At 34.9% G+C, this 20,381-nt stretch overlaps 1 protein-coding gene across 1 annotated transcript; it reads right to left on the bottom strand.

Moving 5' to 3' along the window:
• Positions 1–1,866: 1,866 nt before the first annotated feature.
• On the bottom strand, positions 1,867–18,758 carry LOC137387837 (uncharacterized). Its single transcript, XM_068074351.1, has 8 exons — positions 18,618–18,758; positions 15,854–15,978; positions 13,787–13,846; positions 12,907–13,013; positions 10,525–10,633; positions 8,660–8,711; positions 7,385–7,502; positions 1,867–2,340 (listed from the first exon to the last, which is right to left on the bottom strand). The coding sequence occupies exons 1-8, from the start codon at positions 18,679–18,681 to the stop codon at positions 2,247–2,249; spliced, it is 729 nt and encodes a 242-aa protein (XP_067930452.1). The 5' UTR covers positions 18,682–18,758; the 3' UTR covers positions 1,867–2,246.
• Positions 18,759–20,381: the final 1,623 nt, after the last annotated feature.

Raw genomic sequence — 20,381 nt, 5'->3', positions numbered from 1 at the left:
CATCCCCGGTGCAATCTTATGAGTAAACATCTCAAGCCCCTTTTGATGGTTTGGCTTTCAAAGCTTAAACAATTTGCATACAACCGACAGCCATACCAAGGGTGTTGGCTGCCGACAATTAGAATAAATCAGCAAGCCCTTTAACTCAGCATAATTTTATGTCGCGCTTCTAGAAACCTTGTGAAGTGTCCAATGTTAGCCCTTTATATTTTGTTGTATACTTTTTGTATAGAGAGAAAGTAGAAGTACAGTAGATGTCTACCGTAACTAGACTCTGCTCTATGGGCTGGTTTTAATATTCACATAAGAAGGGGTTTAGGAATGAGGTCACAGATAGGCCAGGACCATTCACCATTGGACAGGAAAAGAGCTCAAGCTTTCAACAAAAGCATTTTTGGTCTACACAATTTTACATAGCCTGTATACAATTGTCATTAAATGAATTTACACCATATATGTACTCTCTGACATCAATACCATTCAAAGGTTAATTATTTTTTATACTTTCATTATTTTATTTATCAAATATGTCTAATCTACAACACGAAATGCAAAAGATGCCTGTGAACAAATAACTCTTTGATTATTGAGAAACTTGCTGAAGAACGCTCCCAAGATTTGTAATGATGTCTTGTCCCTTCTGATAGTAGACAAGGTAGTAGGTGCGTATCAAATGCCAGAACCTACAACTAGTAGAATATAAAGCCGCAGGTCACTTTTAGTTCAGGCCAGTAGTCGATTTTCACCAACTCCATCAGCACGACATTTTGGAGACATATTGAAATCTTGTTACAGATTTCCCAAGTGGGACGTCGACAAAGTTTTATAGCTCTTTTTCATAGTAATTTGGAGTTGCAGAGAGGTTCTTGTATATTTCAGCTTTTAAGTGATTTCCAGCAGATGACACGGTTCAGACGTGTTCACATAAATTGGTTAGCTATGACTGCTATGTTACGGTGTGAGTAATTCCTCAAAAATTGAGTATGCTGTCTTATCTTACTGCAAGCAGAGGTTGTGCACTTGTTTTTTAAGAGGTCTGCAATCTTGGCTGGACATGTCTGCAGTTATCAAAGAACCTTTTGCCTCTTGACTTTTACCTGGACATGTCTGAGTCAAGAGGCAAAGGTTCCTTGACAACTGCAGACAGGTTCAGTTGCAGAGAGCAATTTAATGTCGTACGTCATTCCTGTTGCCCCCAGTGGCTTGTTTGGAAATTAAGTTCTTGACCACTACACTGCGGTTGCTCCCTACATACGGATGTGATTTATTCATACCAAGAAGAGGATCCTAACTCCATGTTGCATGGCTTAAAAAGAAGCCCCGCAGCAGATATTTAGCTGCTATTTACATAGGGTCGCGAGGTGCCTTAGAAGAAAAGACCAAACATTTGCGGTTAGATGTATGAAGCACCCTGCTAGGGAGCTGAACTTGGACTACTCGTCATATTGTTCCATATGATTAATCCGCGTGGTAAGACTGAGGAATGATTGTAAAAGTTGGATATACGCGAAGCTTTCATTTGGCTATACAAGTCTTTTCTATACTTCTTTATTGGGACGGGTGCGTTGCCCAGCTACGCATAGACTATGAGTAGGAGACTTACTAGCTGTTGGCCTCCTTTCACTATCATATCCCTTTCATAGCAGCGATCTTACTTGTGAGGACCAAAAGTTATAGTTTACCAAAGGATGGATTGAGGGGCTTTGTTTTATTTTTGTCCCAGAAAGAGCGCCAGTTCAATTTGATGGTAACAGTAATAAAAGTGCCGTATTTATATATATATATATATATATATATATATATATATATATATATATATATATATATATATATATATATATATATATATATATATATATATATAAAATCTATGGTGCTGCAAAATTAGAGGATAGCCTATTTTAAAATTGAAAAAATAAGCATTAGAACAAGCCAAAGCTGGTGCTACTATAAAAGATTACCATCCGTGTGAATATAAGCGATGAGGAAAGGAAAATTTACTATAAAAGAAAATCAAATAATTTGCCTTAAAATATTCTCGATAGCTAGATTAGACTCCTTGCTGTGAAGCAAACATAGAAATGCATCTAAGGCAGACACACTGTAGTAAGAACGATATGCAGAGGGTGTTCAAGATAACTTTATCAGCTAAAACACAATTGTTGCTTGTTTTCGTACTCATGAAATTTGACTATTTTTCGAGAATAGAAAAATATGATTGGTCAGTTGTCGGTTGAAAGTTCTTTTTAAAATCTGTAGCTGTTTGAGCGGCGGTTTGGTGTTCTTCCGTAAGCTTCACCTCCATGGTTTCTCCCATCTGTGAAATACTGCTCGTAGAACCTGCAATATATTGTATATACAGATACATGTATAAACATACTGTATATGCAGGTACATGTACAAACATATTGTATATACAGGTACATGGACAAACATATTGTATAAACAGGTACATGTATAAACATATTGTATATACAGGTACATGTATAAACATATTGTATATACAGGTACATGTACAAACATATTGTATATACAGGTACATGTACAAACATATTGTATATACAGGTACATGTACAAACATATTGTATATACAGGTACATGTATAAACATATTGTATATACAGGTACATGTATAAACATATTGTATATACAGGTACATGTACAAACATATTGTATATACAGGTACATGTATAAACATATTGTATATACAGGTACATGTATAAACATATTGTATATACAGGTACATGTACAAACATATTATATATACAGGTACATGTACAAATATATTGTATATACAGGTACATGTACAAATATATTGTATATACAGGTACATGTACAAACATATTTTATATACAGGTACATGTACAAATATATTGTATATACAGGTACATGTACAAACATATTTTATATACAGGTATATGTACAAACATACTGTATATATGGGTACATGTACAAACAATGTGTATGCAGGTACATGTACAAACATTGTATATACATGTACAATTATACTGTATATACAGGCACAAGCACAAATGTTGTATGTCCAGGTACATGTACAAACATATTGTATATATGGGTGCATGTGCAAACATATTGTATATACAGGTACATGTAAAAACATGCTGTTTATACGGGTACATGTACAAACATTGTATATAGAGATACATGTACAAACATATTATATATACAGGTACACGTACAAATATGCTGTATATACAGGTACATGTACAAACATTGCGTATACAGGTATATGTGCAAACATATTGTATATACAGGTACATGTACAAACATTGTATATACAGGTACAGGTACAAACATATTGTATATACAGGTACATGTACAAACATTGTATGTACAGGTACAAACGGTTGGCCCAGACCATATACATTTATACAGATGTTACTATGATCCTACAAATTGCAGTGTAGTATATTATATAACAGTATATTATATTATATCAAGGTATAGTATATTATATTCCGTTACAGTATACTATATTATAGTATATTACATTATGTAACAATATAGTAAATTATATTACGGTATAGTAATTTATTTTACAGTACAGTATATTATATTAGGCTATATTTTAATTCATAATATTATGTTGCATTATACTAAATTATAATGTATAATACAATACTAAAATCTATTTCATTTGCTATATTATATCGTATTATATCAAATTACTTGTATAATATAAGATTTTAAGTAATACGATATGACATGGTACTATATAATATTATAGTATACTAGTACACTTGGCAGTCCTGCACACTGTGAGAGATCGTCATGAGTAATGAGTATGGTTAACCCTTAAAGCGATGTAGTCGTAATGTGCTTGCTTTATAATCGGACCCCCAGGTTTGATTCTCGTGCGAGGCAATTATTTTCCTAACGCTCTTAGCGTGGCTTCAGGTGGAGAGACACGGTTCTTATTATAGTAAAGATTATATAGTATTATATTACATCATACCACAACGTGTCATACAATATCACAGTTGTTTATATCATAATTGGTTATATTTTATTATGTTCTCAGAGTTAATTATAGAAACAGTTTAGAGTGTGAAAGAAAATGTAGACATAGATTTGAATGTATATCTAGGTATAAAAGTCTATTGATACACATGTAAATATATACCTGAGTATAAAAGTCTATTGATACACATGTAAATATATAACTGAGTATAAATGTCAATTGATACACATGTCAATATATAACTGAGTATAAAAGTCTATTGATACACAAGTAAATATATAACTTAGTATAAAAGTCTATTGATACACATGTAAATATAAAACTGAGTATAAAAGTCTATTGATACACATGTAAATATATAACTGAGTATAAATGTCTATTGATACACATGTAAATATATAACAGAGTATAAAAGTCTATTGATACACATGTAAATGTATAACTGAGCATAAAAGTCTATTGATACACATGTAAATGTATAACTGAGTATAAAAGTCTATTTATGTGTTAAGAGTTAGACAAAGATATACAAGAAAATATAGAAGCAAGTAAAGATATGGAGATAGGTACAGAGAAAGATTTGAATATTCATGGACACACAGATGTAGATATAGACTTGGAGAGATATTTAGATACATAGTAAAAGTTAGATACAGATATAAAGACAGTCGTAGATATAGAAACTATAGATATAGAAATAGATTTATGTATAAAGAGAATATAATTTTAAAAAGTTACATGTAGATGTATAAGTAGATGTAGTTCTACATAACAACTATAGTACATTTAAAATACCTGTTAAGAATGTATATAATTGTAGGTAAAAATAGCTGATAGTGATAGAAAATAAATTCTATAAAGAATCTAGATGACAAAACATTAATAAAATAAATATCATTGTTCTCTTCAGAAGATACATAGGTTGAGTGAACAGCAGCAGAGAGATGAAGATACATAGGTTGAGTGGACAGCAGCAGAGAGATGAAGATACATAGGTTGAGTGGACAGCAGCAGAGAGATGAAGATACATAAGTTGAGCGGACAGCATCAGAGAGATGAAGATACATACATGTAGGTTGAGTGGACAGCAGCAGAAAGATGAAGATACATAGGTTGAGTAGACACCAGCAGAAAGATGAAGATACATAGGTTGAGTGGACAGCAGCAGAGAGATGAAGATACATAAGTTGAGTGGACAGCAGCAGAGAGATGAAGATACATAGGTTGAGTGGACAGCAGCAGAGAGATGAAGATACATAAGTTGAGTGGACAGCAGCAGAAAGATGAAGATACATAGGTTGAGTGGACAGCAGCAGAGAGATGAAGATACATAAGTTGAGTGGACAGCAGCAAAGAGATGAAGATACATAGGTTTAGTGGACAGCAGCAGAGAGATGAAGATACATAGGTTGAGTGGACAGCAGCAGAGAGATGAAGATACATAGGTTGAGTGGACATCAGCAGAGAGATGAAGATACATAGGTTGAGTGGACAGCAGCAGAGAGATGAAGATACATAAGTTGAGTGGACAGCAGCAGAGAGATGAAGATACATAGGTTGAGTGGACAGCAGCAGAGAGATGAAGATACATAAGTTGAGTGGACAGCAGCAGAGAGATGAAGATACATAGGTTGAGTGGACAGCAGCAGAGAGATGAAGATACATAGGTTGAGTGGACAGCAGCAGAGAGATGAAGATACATAGGTTGAGTGGACAGCAGCAGAGAGATGAAGATACATAGGTTTAGTGGACAGCAGCAGAGAGATGAAGATACATAAGTTGAGTGGACAGCAGCAGAGAGATGAAGATACATAGGTTGAGTGGACAGCAGCAGAGAGATGAAGATACATAGGTTGAGTGGACAGCAGCAGAGAGATGAAGATACATAGGTTGAGTGGACAGCAGCAGAGAGATGAAGATACATAGGTTGAGTGGACAGCAGCAGAGAGATGAAGATACATAGGTTTAGTGGACAGCAGCAGAGAGATGAAGATACATAAGTTGAGTGGACAGCAGCAGAGAGATGAAGATACATAGGTTGAGTGGACAGCAGCAGAGAGATGAAGATACATAGGTTGAGTGGACAGCAGCAGAGAGATGAAGATACATAAGTTGAGTGGACAGCAGCAGAGAGATGAATATACATAGGTTTAGTGGACAGCAGCAGAGAGATGAAGATACATAGGTTGAGTGGACAGCAGCAGAGAGATGAAGATACATAGGTTGAGTGGACAGCAGCAGAAAGATGAAGATACATAGGTTGAGTGGACAGCAGCAGAGAGATGAAGATACATAGGTTGAGTGGACATCAGCAGAGAGATGAAGATACATAGGTTGAGTGGACAGCAGCAGAGAGATGAAGATACATAAGTTGAGTGGACAGCAGCAGAGAGATGAAGATACATAGGTTGAGTGGACAGCAGCAGAGAGATGAAGATACATAAGTTGAGTGGACAGCAGCAGAGAGATGAAGATACATAGGTTGAGTGGACAGCAGCAGAGAGATGAAGATACATAGGTTGAGTGGACAGCAGCAGAGAGATGAAGATACATAGGTTGAGTGGACAGCAGCAGAGAGATGAAGATACATAGGTTTAGTGGACAGCAGCAGAGAGATGAAGATACATAAGTTGAGTGGACAACAGCAGAGAGATGAAGATACATAGGTTGAGTGGACAGCAGCAGAGAGATGAAGATACATAGGTTGAGTGGACAGCAGCAGAGAGATGAAGATACATAGGTTGAGTGGACAGCAGCAGAGAGATGAAGATACATAGGTTTAGTGGACAGCAGCAGAGAGATGAAGATACATAAGTTGAGTGGACAGCAGCAGAGAGATGAAGATACATAGGTTGAGTGGACAGCAGCAGAGAGATGAAGATACATAGGTTGAGTGGACAGCAGCAGAGAGATGAAGATACATAAGTTGAGTGGACAGCAGCAGAGAGATGAATATACATAGGTTTAGTGGACAGCAGCAGAGAGATGAAGATACATAGGTTGAGTGGACAGCAGCAGAGAGATGAAGATACATAGGTTGAGTGGACAGCAGCAGAAAGATGAAGATACATAGGTTGAGTGGACAGCAGCAGAGAGATGAAGATACATAGGTTGAGTGGACAGCAGCAGAAAGATGAAGATACATAGGTTGAGTGGACAGCAGCAGAAAGATGAAGATACATAGGTTTAGTGGACAGCAGCAGAGAGATGAAGATACATAAGTTGAGTGGACAGCAGCAGAGAGATGAAGATACATAGGTTCAGTGGACAGCAGCAGAAAGATGAAGATACATAGGTTGAGTGGACAGCAGCAGAAAGATGAAGATACATAGGTTTAGTGGACAGCAGCAGAGAGATGAAGCTAATTAGAGAAGTAAGAAAATCGATAAGAAGTTCTGCTTACCTGTCCCACTCAGGAGAGCCTCTAGTTAGAGGTCTGTAATCACCTAGGGTGCTGTATGCTTTGACAGGGCCTCCCGGTGCCAGATAATTAGTAGGTCGAGTGTAATCTTGCGTCATCGCTGTAAAATATGTACACGTGTAATCATTTTGATAAAGTGAAGGCAGCACACAAATCACAGGATATCAAAAATTGCTATTGTGCAAGAAAAGTTCTTGCCCCAAATAGTAATAGGTGTCGGAATGTTTTGCAAAATAGTTACAGGTCAGGTAGACTATGTAATTTGAAGACAGCAAGTCAGCATGTAACTGTCTTTTTTTCAGACAAGCTATCAAACTACTAATACTAGTTATTCAACTACTAGTACTAACTATTTAACTACTAATACTAACTATTCAACTACTAATACTAACTATTCAACTACTAATACTAACTATTCAACTACTAATACTAACTATTTAACTACTAATACTAACTATTCAACTACTAATACTAGTTATTCAACTACTAGTACTAACTATTTAACTACTAATACTAACTATTCAACTTCTAATACTAACTATTCAACTTCTAATACTAACTATTCAACTACTAATACTAACTATTTAACTACTAATACTAACTATTCAACTACTAATACTAACTATTCAACTTCTAATACTAACTATTCAACTATTAATACTAACTATTCAACTACTAATACTAACTATTCAACTACTAATACTAACTATTCAACTTTTAATACTAACTATTCAACTTCTAATACTAACTATTCAACTACTAATACTAACTATTCAACTTCTAATACTAACTATTCAACTACTAATACTAACTATTCAACTTCTAATACTAACTATTCAACTTCTAATACTAACTATTCAACTACTAATACTAGCTATTCATCTACTAATACTAACTATTCAGCTTCTAATACTAACTATTCAACTACTAATACTAACTATTCAACTTCTAATACTAACTATTCAACTACTAATACTAATTATTCAACTACTAATACTAGCTATTCAACTTCTAATACTAACTATTCAACTACTAATACTAACTATTCAGCTACTAATACTAACTATTCAACTTCTAATACTAACTATTCAACTACTAATACTAACTATTCAACTACTAATACTAACTATTCAACTTCTAATACTAACTATTCAACTACTAATACTAACTATTCATCTACTAATACTAGCTATCTAACTACAAATACTAGCTACCCCTTTTAACACAGTTTGTATTGCAGAAGTGCGCACCACATACTTGTATAAGGGGCAGCTCTGTCCATCTTCAACCTCCTATGCTCATCCTTGCGCTGTAAAATTTAATCTTGTTAAAATGGAAAAGCATTAAAAATGTACAGCATGAATGTACAACAGCCAGCCTGTTCAAGAGTTCATGGTTGATGTAGTTATTATAAAACTATTGGCTCTAACTAATGAAGTGTACCTAAGGTAAGCTAAGAACAGCTATGAAATATTTAGAAGTACATCATAACCGAATAAATAGTCTCACTGTCTTTGTGAATCTTTGGCTAAAAATAATGCTATGATGTATAACTGGTCAGTCAAATGGGTGCCTCCATTTGAACTGTTTTTAAAGAAATTAGAGACGAAACTTTTTGCTGCTCCAGGTCAAAAAATATAGCGAACAGTTTAAAAATCTGTTGGAATAGCAAAACAGTTTACAATTGACAGCACTGATGTATACCGAGATCCTCGAGTTTCATTATTAAATAACAGCACAGAATCCTGTGCTGTTATACTGGATACTTATATGCATGCTTATAGCGAATACTCTTATTTACTTTGAATGGTTTTTTTAACTTAACATGCAATCTAACCTTTATTTGCAGTCACTTTAGCATAATTATCACTTTTTTAGCATTCACCGTGACATGTTAGCAAATAATAAATAAAGCCTGGCTCATCTCAATCAGGTAGGAGTTTACGAGACTGGCTCTCAGAAACCAGATGGAGTTCCAAAAACAATAATTTTCAGAATATAGCGGGATGCATTGAGTATATGCAAGTGAGGTTAGGATAGAATCAGCCAAAAAATATAGAAACTCAGAGCGTTAACACGAACTAACAGACAAACAGACAGACTATGACAGTCAGATTTTTTAATATAGGCTCGACTCTACATTCACAGTAAATTTTAAATTTAATGCATAAAGCTTCTCAAAACAATTCTCAGTTTAAAAAAAAATGCTGTTAACCTTATAATTAAAAAAAAAGCTATAAGGTTAGCAGCAAATAAAATAAAAGTAAAAAATGTAATAACACTAAAAATCTAGCAAAAGACTTAATCATGTCTAATTAATGTTAACTAGAGTAGGTAATACTAAGCATCTCTAGTTCTAAACTTTGGCCTTGCAGATCCTTCACATTCATTCCTATGTGTCTACAGTAAAGTTACTATGTGTCTACAGTGAAGTTCCTATGTGTCTACGGTAAAGTTACTATGTGTCTACGGTAAAGTTACTATAAAAACTTTATTAATATCAGTTATTAATTCATTAATTTTTTCACATTTCCAGCTTTAAACCGTTTTATATAGTGTTTTCCTGGTAATGCTATATGCAGTATTTGTCAATGAATTATTGTAGACTTTTATCATTGCGCGCACTGAACAAATTCAACGAATTACAATCTCTTTTTATTAAAATAGTTGCTTCAAAATGTGGAGATTTTAACATTCAAAGCAGCTCATAAAAATTAACTTCATATATAGAATTTTAACTATTTGATGAATTGCATTTGTCTCTACTTGACAATTAGTTTTGTCAAGTAGTTCTTTTGTTTTGAAACTAGTTCTGTCATTGGGAACAAACACATAATTATTTAAAATTATATATAACACCGCATGGCAATGCCTTTTTTAAACTTATTTGTTTCTTTTATCATCATACGTAAAACATTTTCTCTATAAAAATGCTTATAGGTGCCTAATAAAAGTAGATATATAAATGTATGTAATATACACTTACCACAAGATATGAAGATCCAACAAAGATAACCGTTTTACAAAGATAATATTCTTTACTAATAAGTAACATTACTAACATATACTATAGTACCCTTAACAAAAAATGAAACAACAATATAAGCACATAAGGTACTTACTGATCGAAACATGACTGCCACAATTCCAAATATTAGAAGTGCTAGCAAAATCAAGATTGTGACTGCCTGAAAGACCAGAATTGAGATGGCGATCTCTTCGTTGTTCGTTCTAAAACATTTTTTATTATACATTGTAGTAATTTTTTATCATCACTACTAGATGAATGCTCAGCGTTGCACAAGTAATAAAAAATGTTTTGGCACTAAAAATTTATTTTCAATCAACATATACATTAGCATTTTAACTTGTAAATGAAGATGCTTGTTTATTTCTCCGTGTGCTATAAGTTTAATTAGGTTAATGCTATATATACATATATTTATAGCATTTTGGGAAAGTCTGAGCAAGTATTTTTTTCTAGCAGTTTAAGCGTGCTAACTAAAGCATAAAGCATGTTTAACCAATCGCCTTTAGAATTGTCAGGTGTAATACCTATGTGCACAAATATTCCATAATATAATGGGTTGGCCTTATGGTGTAGTGAATCACACGCCTGTCTGCAAAACCAGGATTTTGGAGTTGAATTCCAGTGTGAAGTGATTTTTTAATTTTGTAAACTATAGTTATAACTGGACATATGGGTGACAGACAAACAAATGACAAATGACAAACAAACTCTTAGATTTATATATATATATAGATTATTATTATTAGTATTATTATTACTACTATTATGATTAATGAGATGTGCAGCTGAGTTGACCTGAAGTCTTCCCAGTCTGAGGAGCTAACTCAAGATCTAAAGCTCGGAGTATTCTGGAATATTCTGGTATATTCTGGTGTATTGTTGAAAAATGGAAACTCAGAAAATGGTGTCAATTATAGTAGTTGATATTTGGAATCGTATCTTTTTAATCCGTGTAAATGCAATGTATTTTAAAAACAACAAGTCTTATTTCGAGTGTCTGCTTTGAAATATGTGAAATGGCAGTTACAATATCTTATATGAACAAAGACAAATTAATTGTTCAACCAATGACATATGCCGATAACTTCAGGTATTGGTTGTATTATATTCAAGTGCATGTATTTGTTATATTATACAAAAGTACATGTATTTGTTATATTATACAAAAGTACATGTATTTGTAGTATTATACTTAAGTACATATATTTGTTGTACCTAATTGAAACTTTGAAATTACAACTTGCATAAGATTACTTGTGTACTATCGATCATGTATTCTAGCTCACCATATTTCTATCAATAAAATTACAAAAGCTTCAAACAAACTGCCTTGTCCTGCACTTTCTCATTTCTAAATTTGTGTTGTTCTTGCGTAAACTATGCCCGGAATATTTGTGTTTATCCTTTCACACAAATGACAAACATAGTTTGCTGTTACGTGACATCAACCTACTACATCCACCATCTTATGCTTCAGTTTAGGAACTCTCTGTTACCAGAACCTACAATTTGCCATCCCAACTTCTCCGCAATTCTGTTGAATTATAAATTTACAAACACTTTTGTTCATTTCACTTAATAATTCTTGATTTCTGTCAACACATCTTTGTTCTGGCATGCAACAAAAATCAACAATTTGTCGATGGTTACTAATGCCAATAAACAGTTGTGCTACATATGTCTGTCTGTATGTCTGTATGTATGTTTGTCTGTATGCATGTCTGTCTGTATGTCTGTTAGTCTGTCTGCATGTATGTATGTCTGTATGTACATGTATGTCTGTATGCACATGTATGTCTGTATGTACATTAGTGTCTGTCTGTATGTATGTCTGTATGTATGTCGGTATGTATGTATGTCTGTACGTATGTCTGTCTGTATGTATGTTTGTATGTCTGTATGTATGTCTGTATGTATGTCTGTATGTATGTCTGTATGTATGTCTGTATGTATGTTTGTATGTATGTATGCATGTATGTATGTCTGTATGTCTGTTTGTATGTATGTCTGTTTTTATGTATGTATATATGTATGCATGTTTTTACTTCTGTCTGTCGTACGTACGTATGTACATATGTACATACATATGTATGTACGTACATACATACGTAGGTATGTACACACGTACATACATATGTAAGTACATATGTACATACATATGTACTTATGTACATATAAACACATGTATGTAGTACGTATGTACATACATACATATGCATGCACGTACGTATGTGCATATGAATGTACATACATACATGCACCCATACATACATGCATACTTACAAATGTATGTGTACATACATACATATGTATGTACATATGTACATACATATGTAAGCCTACATACAAACTTTAACTAACTTTATCAACTTCATTTTAATCGTTTGAAAACATATACTAAGTGAAACACTATGTTTGTGTTGAGCATGCATCACTTTCAAATAGGCTGATTGATAGGACATCAAGAACTTACGACGTAGCCACAAAAAGTTTTTGATCTCCTAGTTCCCATGCAAAGTCCACAAGAGATCCAATCTCTCCAATAAACGCGAGGGATGCCACAACAGTCAGTGCGATATACTGAAATACAGTAGTGCTGATAATGAGGGAAAACTGTTGAATCAGGCAGTTTAATGTAGCCATGGTCATAGCTAACATTAACTTGCAAGAAAAATTGTTAACCAAAATGGCGTATTTATTCTTAACACTTACGGAACATAGAGGCTTAAAAGTTGAAAAGCGTCTTACGAAAAGAGTTCCTGTGTAGCAAAAAACAGCATACTTAAAAAACAGCATAGACTTAAAAAATTATAGACATATAGAAACAAAACCGTAGACCTCTATAAAATTTATCATCCGACATTGTTAGGTATTTATTAAACATATAACAAAGCCATCGACATCTACAATGATGAACAGGCAACCATCAGTCATACTTGAGACATAAAGCAAGCGCCTTAGACATCTAAATGACTATTATAGATAAAAACTAATTCAGCCATAGACATCTAAATCTGATATTGAGATACATGGTAGAGTTGTAGGCACTTTGAGCGGGTACTATATAAACTTAAAGGAGCCATAGGCATCTAACATGGTATTCATACGGCAACACATATAATGTTAGTAAGATCATAGATGTATAACTTCTAGAGTTGCTCTTCTATTGACATATAATCACAAAAAGAATAAAGGCTGAAAAGATAATTGGAAATATTTGACATACAAACCCAACCGTAAACATTTGATGCGCCAACATGCCAGGAACTCTTAGCTACGATAATATAAATAATTACCAACTATTTTATACCTACAAGAGAACTAAAATGTATGGTGAGTAAAAGGCAACTTACCACTCCCCTGTGCCTGCTCACGGCAGCGCATACACCAACCCAGGCTGCTGGGAATATGAACTACAATACAAAAAGAGCTTCAGTTAAAAATATGTTCAGTAGAAATAGACTCTGTTCTACCAGTAATGCTTTCCAGATCAAGAAAATAAAGGCTATATATATTTAAAGATGACTTCTTTTGCTTTACTGAATATAGCAGCACTATTTGAATTTATTTGGTATTTTGGCAGAATGCAAAATGCATCCAGAATGCATTTAGAGTGCAATCAAATTACTCAAGACCTCGTGGCAACTCCCTACAAATGTAGAGATAAACACCAACCAGGTACTCTAGACCTCATAGTAACTCCCTACTAACGCAGAGATAAACACTAACCAGGTGCTCTAAACCTCATAGTAACTCTCTGCTAACACAAAGATCAACCTAATCAGGTGCTCTAGACCTCATAGTAACTCCCTATTAACACAGAAATAAACCTAACCAGAAGGTTTAAATCTCATAGCAATTTCCTCCTAGCATGTTAATATTTGGCTAAAACTACATTTTTTTAATTTTTTATTAGTTTTTTAAAAATCTCACATTTCACACTGTTGTACACATTTTTAAGCTCAGCTGTTTGAGTTTAGTGTAAATGAAACGGAAGCTCAAAGTCAAATTTAATTTGAAGTTCATTAGGGTGAGGCCTCGGCCAATGAGCAGCAAGGATTTTTGCCTGGATAGATACAGATCATAACATTCCACAAGCGTCTGAAAATCAATAGTTCGTTTTATGTTTGTATGAACAAAACTGTGACACACCTGGCCTAATGGACATCGCTTTCAGCACCCACCTAGTTACATAGTTCATTATTTCATAAAGTCACGCAAGAGTTTTATCAATGAATGCCGTCGCTATACTAAGCAACTCATTCTCAAGGTCAATGAGCAAAGAATTTAGTCTATTTGTTTATCTATGGAGTGCCGGACTAAGGGCGGATTACTATTTGCATTACTATTGAATTAAGCGGGAAAGGCCTTCACTTCAGGCCTCATGTCTGAATGATAGATTGAAGTCAGCGCTGTTGCTGTTACTCTATAGCTACCTTGCAAAATTGTTACTTTAATTTATCCAACAATGTTGTAATTTTGGAACAGTTATTATAACCAAGAATTAGTTAAAGGGGTCTGGCTACAAACTACTATCAAGGGAGATGACTATTAATTTTGAGAAAAGGGTGGGACTATTAATGCTCAGTAAAACAACGAAATTTCATTGTTTTATGTGCGAATCTAGCAAAGTATATTGAATGAATATATTTGGTGTCTTATTGCTACATTAACCTACTCTGTATACCAGACTATGTACTCCATACTGTGTATGCTCTTAATTTGTATACTATACTTTGTACACTGTACTGTGTACACTATATAGTGTACACCATACTGTGTACACCATAGTGTGTACACTATACTGCGTACACCATGCTATGTACACTATACTCTGTACACTGTATTGTGTACACCGTACTGTGCACTCCATACTGTGTACACATACTGTGTACACTATACTGTGTACACCATGCTGTGCACACTATACTCTGTACACTGTACTGTGTACACCGTACTGTGCACACCATCCTGTGTACACCATAATCTGTACACCATACTGTGTATATCATGCTTTTTCTATCATACTGCGTACATCATAAACTGTACACCATACTCCATACAGTGTATTTTGTACACCAGATTCTGAATACTGCACTGTGTATGCAATACTCTATACATCACACACGGCACACTATCCTCTCTACACTTTACTTGATTTTTAGTATTCTACACCATGTGCATTTACACTATACACTGTACATTTCGAATACTGTACATACTCTGTTTTGTAAGCATGAAGTGAAATTTACATCTCAGCTAAAAGTCTTAGAACAGCAGCCCTGATAAAACAAATTGTTACAACAATAAATCTTTCCAGTCTTCGGGTGCTGGGGGGGGGCAACAAATGCTTTTGTGCTGTATGTTTGTAAATTTGCTGCTGTGCTAACTAACTGTGAAAGAATAGATGTGGTACTCACAAAGCAGTTGATGAGAAGGTTGATGCCGGTGGCCCTTTTTGTTACGAGCGCAGTATTTCCAAGGCCCGCTGGCCATGCGCTAGATTGAAGGTTCAAGGCCAATGCCAAAACTATCTGTACCATTGCTAAAATTAAATATAAAATATATGTTATCAACTGAAGTAATATGATGCAGTATAATTTACTAAGAGACAATGTAAGGTGTTGAGCTACAGCATTATATAGTCAGAGTCAATACAGTCTATGTCCGTGATGATGTTCTGCACCATACCGGAACAATCGGAGACAATGAGACAATATACAACATAGAGAAAATTATATTAGCTAATATATAGTTTCATATATTGAGTTATAATAATCTATATATAAATCTCGGCGTTTGTCGGTTTGTATCTCCGTATGTCCAGTTATAGCGATAAATCTATTGCACACTGGATTTGAACTCGGAACCTCCCGCTCTGCAGATAGGCATTTATCTAATACACTACACTGTTTAGCTGGCTATACTATGGAGTAAATTTGGCACATACTTATTACACACGCCAATCTTTCATGGCTTCACGCTTAACAATACAGCTGGTGTTATGCGTAAAGCCATACCAGAGTAAAATATGGGTACTAAAAGTATTAAAAATCCATTGCACACTGAATTTGATCTTGGAACCTCCAATTCGGCAAACAGGCGCTTGTCAAATATACTATGTTGTCCAATTGGCTATACTATAGAATAAACTGTACACATACTTATTACACCTTCTAACCGTTTATGGCTTCACACTTAATACTTCAGCTAGCGTTATGCTGGAATCAGACCAAAAGAAAAATAAGTGCCCATGTGTGAAGAAAAATGCTTAAACTCACATGGGCAGCAAAACTATTGCAATCAGTACAGAGCTATAGTATTAGGCATTGCGGCTTGTACAGCATTAAGTACACAGAAATATAGCAAGAAAGTAAACACAGAAAACTATATAGAAGATAAACCCAGTACACAGAAGTTAACAAAACAGCCTGCTGTTGTTCCAGCTTGACTTGGCACCCTCACCAAAGAATATGAAAGCGCTTGTACGATGTTGTCTTACACAATGCGTGTGCTTTTCTATGTTTAGTGTGCGACAGAGAAGATCATAAGAAAGGGCTTAAAGAAAGTATTGATAAACAAACAATGCTAACTTTGACTCTTTATGGTCTAGATGACAGATGAGCTCTATTGAGGTGTGAACGTTTCCATAATAAATGTGTTTAGAGATATCCTAGCCTGAAGGCTTTTTATAAAAATAAACTAGTTTGTCACCGAAGAAGTCTTTAGTAAAAGTGTAGTGTTTCTGTTAGCATTAATTATTCTAATGAGCTGCGACTGCTATTTATTAAATACCGTAAATCAAAATAAATACTATATGTGCAATATAATATATCATACAGTACAGATAGAAACGTAAACTCGTTGTGACATCACAATGACTCTCATAGGCTTGTATATATTTGCAATTAGCTATTGTGAGAATCAGTTTGTATCAACACACATCATGGCTGCCATTGCCATATTATATCTGAATTGATCCCTGTTTGAGTGTTTTCTATTGGTGGCAAGTTGTGAGCCACTTGTAAAATAATTATGTTTATATTTTATATAGTTTGTACTTTAAATTAACTTGTTAAATACATGTATTCTGAAAAGTTACACGTAATCTAATGCCTCCAAAGGAAAAAACCTCCAGCCATTTACCTCTTGGGTTTTGTGGTAATATCATCTGTCTACAGATATTCAAATCTATAAATTGCAGCTTCAGATAAAAGTTAAATACTAAATGTTGTATGCGTTAAATACAATTAAGTTTCTGTGCGAAAACCTTTTTATTACTTGAACAACGCCGGGTATTCAGCTAGTATTGTATATGATCTATAAATCTATTAAATTTGAATAATCAACCTATCTATAATGGTAATAATTATTTATGTTGCTAAAGGCCCCTTTTTGAGAAGTTAGTTTACAGTTTCGCTCTTCTTTGGTCAGTTTATCAACAGATGCATAATACTAGTTTGCTGCATTTTCTGCAGCACTCTAAGGAAGGGTATGTCGTGGTGCCCGATCTGCTTGTGTAGCCTCGTTTGAATATCATCAAATCTTAGTCTTTATACTGTAAGTTTTGTTATTATTTTAACTAATAGTATTTGTACGCCGAGGAATAAACTAACCACAACTTTATAATTCTGCTAAAAGGTATGTAAAAACTTTTATATCTTTTCTTCAGGAAACACTCTACTATGTTAAAGTGTAACTGCATCCTATTGCCAATGTTCTTAGATGAAAATGGAAAGGTTGGTTTCAATTTAGACAGCTTAGCACTGCATTAAAGTTATTATATACTGTTAACTAGAGTATATACCACAGAGTATGACTTATTATATAATGTTAACCCAAGTACATACCACAGAGTATGAGCTATTACATACTGTTAACTAGAGTACATACCACAGAGTATGATTTATTATATAATGTTAACCCTAGTACATACCAAAGAGTATGAGTTATTATATAATGTTAACTAGAGTACATACCACAGAGTATGAGTTATTATATAATGTTAACTAGAATACATACCACAGAGTATAAGTTATTATATACTGTTAACTAGAGTATTTACCACAGAGTATGAGTTATTATATACTGTTAACTAGAGTACTTACCACAGAGTATAAGTTATTATATACTGTTAGCTGGAGTATATACCAGAGTGTGAGTTATTATATTCTATTAGCTTACCAAAGAGCATCAGAATGACACTGGTAATAACAGTGCAGACGTTCCTCCATTGTGAGTCAATCATTTCTCTACACTTTCATGCAAAAAAGCTGAGAGCTAAAAGAACTGGACCCAAGGAGATGGCGAGAAGTTTTACTAAACAAGAATAGGCGGGGCACATCGACCGGGAGTGCTCAAGCGGATAAGAGCCGTGCCTCTCAGGCGATCAATAGTCGTGCGTAGAGAGGTAGCAAATGAAGAACCGGTGCTTTCTATTGTAGCAATCCTGCTCAATGCACAACTCCGTCTGTCTTTTCAAAGTCCCTATTCAATAGCAGGCCATTCAACAGACCTAGCTTGTTGTTTTACAAACTGATCTGATATTTTACAGAAATTAGCACCTGCTATTGTGTAACAGTATAGTGTCAGCTTTCATAGGCATCATATAAACAGATTTGTTTTTGTTTGCATTTTTCTATGTACTGTAAATGGTGAATGCTTATACATTCTCTAAATATATTTTCTGCTTCATGAACAATATTAGCATTTATGAACAGCAGATTTTGTTTCAGTTGAAACCTTTGTATGTAGTTTGTAATGGAAATCAACAGTTTTTAGAAACTGTTTAGGTTTTTGTATGTCTAGCTGTTGCTTTTCAAAAGTTCTTATTTGTAATATTAAATTTGTGTACAACCATCACGGTGTGTTGGGGAACAGAATAGTAGACTGTGCTGACACAGAGGCCCTGACAGAGCTGTGCTGTCAGATATGTGCTGACAGAGCTGTGCTAACAGAGCTGTGCTGTCAGAGATGTGCTGACAGAGCTGTCCTGCCAGAGACATGCTGACAGAGCTGTGCTGCCAGAGAGATGCTGACAGAGCTGTACTGCCAGAGAGATGCTGACAGAGCTGTGCTGTCAGAGATGTGCTGACAGAGCTGTGCTGTCAGAGCTGTGCTGTCAGAGATGTGCTGACAAAGATGTGCTGACAGAGCTGTCCTGCCAGAGATGTGCTGACAGAGCTGTACTGCCAGAGAGATGCTGACAGAGCTGTGCTGCCAGAGATGTCTGTCAGAGATGTGCTGACAGAGATGTGTGGACAGAGATGTGCTGTCAGAGATGTGCTGACAGAGCTGTACTGCCAGAGAGATGCTGCCAGAGAGATGCTGACAGAGCTGTGCTGCCAGAGATGTCTGTCAGAGATGTGCTGCCAGAGATGTGCTGCCAGAGATGTCTGTCAGAGATGTGCTGTATACTGATATCATCAGCCGGTGAACTATTTGAGTAGCATGAACATCCGGTTGGGCCGCTATTTAGACAGACTGATTCATAATCACCTTGCAACATAGATTTGAATAAGAGGCAATTTGATTCCCTGGTTTGAGAAATGTATTGTAATACATAGAAATATTTAGATGATATTATCAATAGAGAACCCTAATGTAGGACGCAAGGAACTATCAAAGAGGCGTTAAAGCACAAATAGTGTAAAAAGAGAAATGCCACACCCTGGTCAAGAGAGGCTAACTTCCAAATATTGAAGGAGTCAATCTGACAACATTGCCTTGTGACAGTTACGATACACTGTGAGGAACAAGTTAACAACGGAGCTAATGGTTACTTTTTCAATCTTCACTTAGAGATGTTCATCGCCTTTTATACCTTATAGCTGACCAGCCTCCCTCTAATTTTGTATTTTGATTTACAAAGTACTTCAATGATCGCAATAAAGACACTATGTGCTATAAAACTTATGGAAAAACTACAGGTAGTTACCGTACAAAAAC

The sequence above is a fragment of the Watersipora subatra genome, chromosome 2, assembly GCF_963576615.1.
Source record: "Watersipora subatra chromosome 2, tzWatSuba1.1, whole genome shotgun sequence".
Classification (NCBI taxonomy): domain Eukaryota; kingdom Metazoa; phylum Bryozoa; class Gymnolaemata; order Cheilostomatida; family Watersiporidae; genus Watersipora; species Watersipora subatra.
This window is presented reverse-complemented; position numbering and strand designations above follow the sequence as displayed.

Excerpts from the sequence above, each read along its gene's own strand:
- LOC137387837 (XM_068074351.1), bottom strand. The coding sequence starts at position 18,681 with ATGATTGACTCACAATGGAGGAACGTCTGCACTGTTATTACCAGTGTC. Across the intron at positions 13,014-13,786 it reads TGAGCAGGCACAGGGGAGTG|TATATCGCACTGACTGTTGT; the intron begins GTAAGTTGCCTT and ends ACTGTATTTCAG. Across the intron at positions 2,341-7,384 it reads GGCTCTCCTGAGTGGGACAG|GTTCTACGAGCAGTATTTCA; the intron begins GTAAGCAGAACT and ends AATATATTGCAG.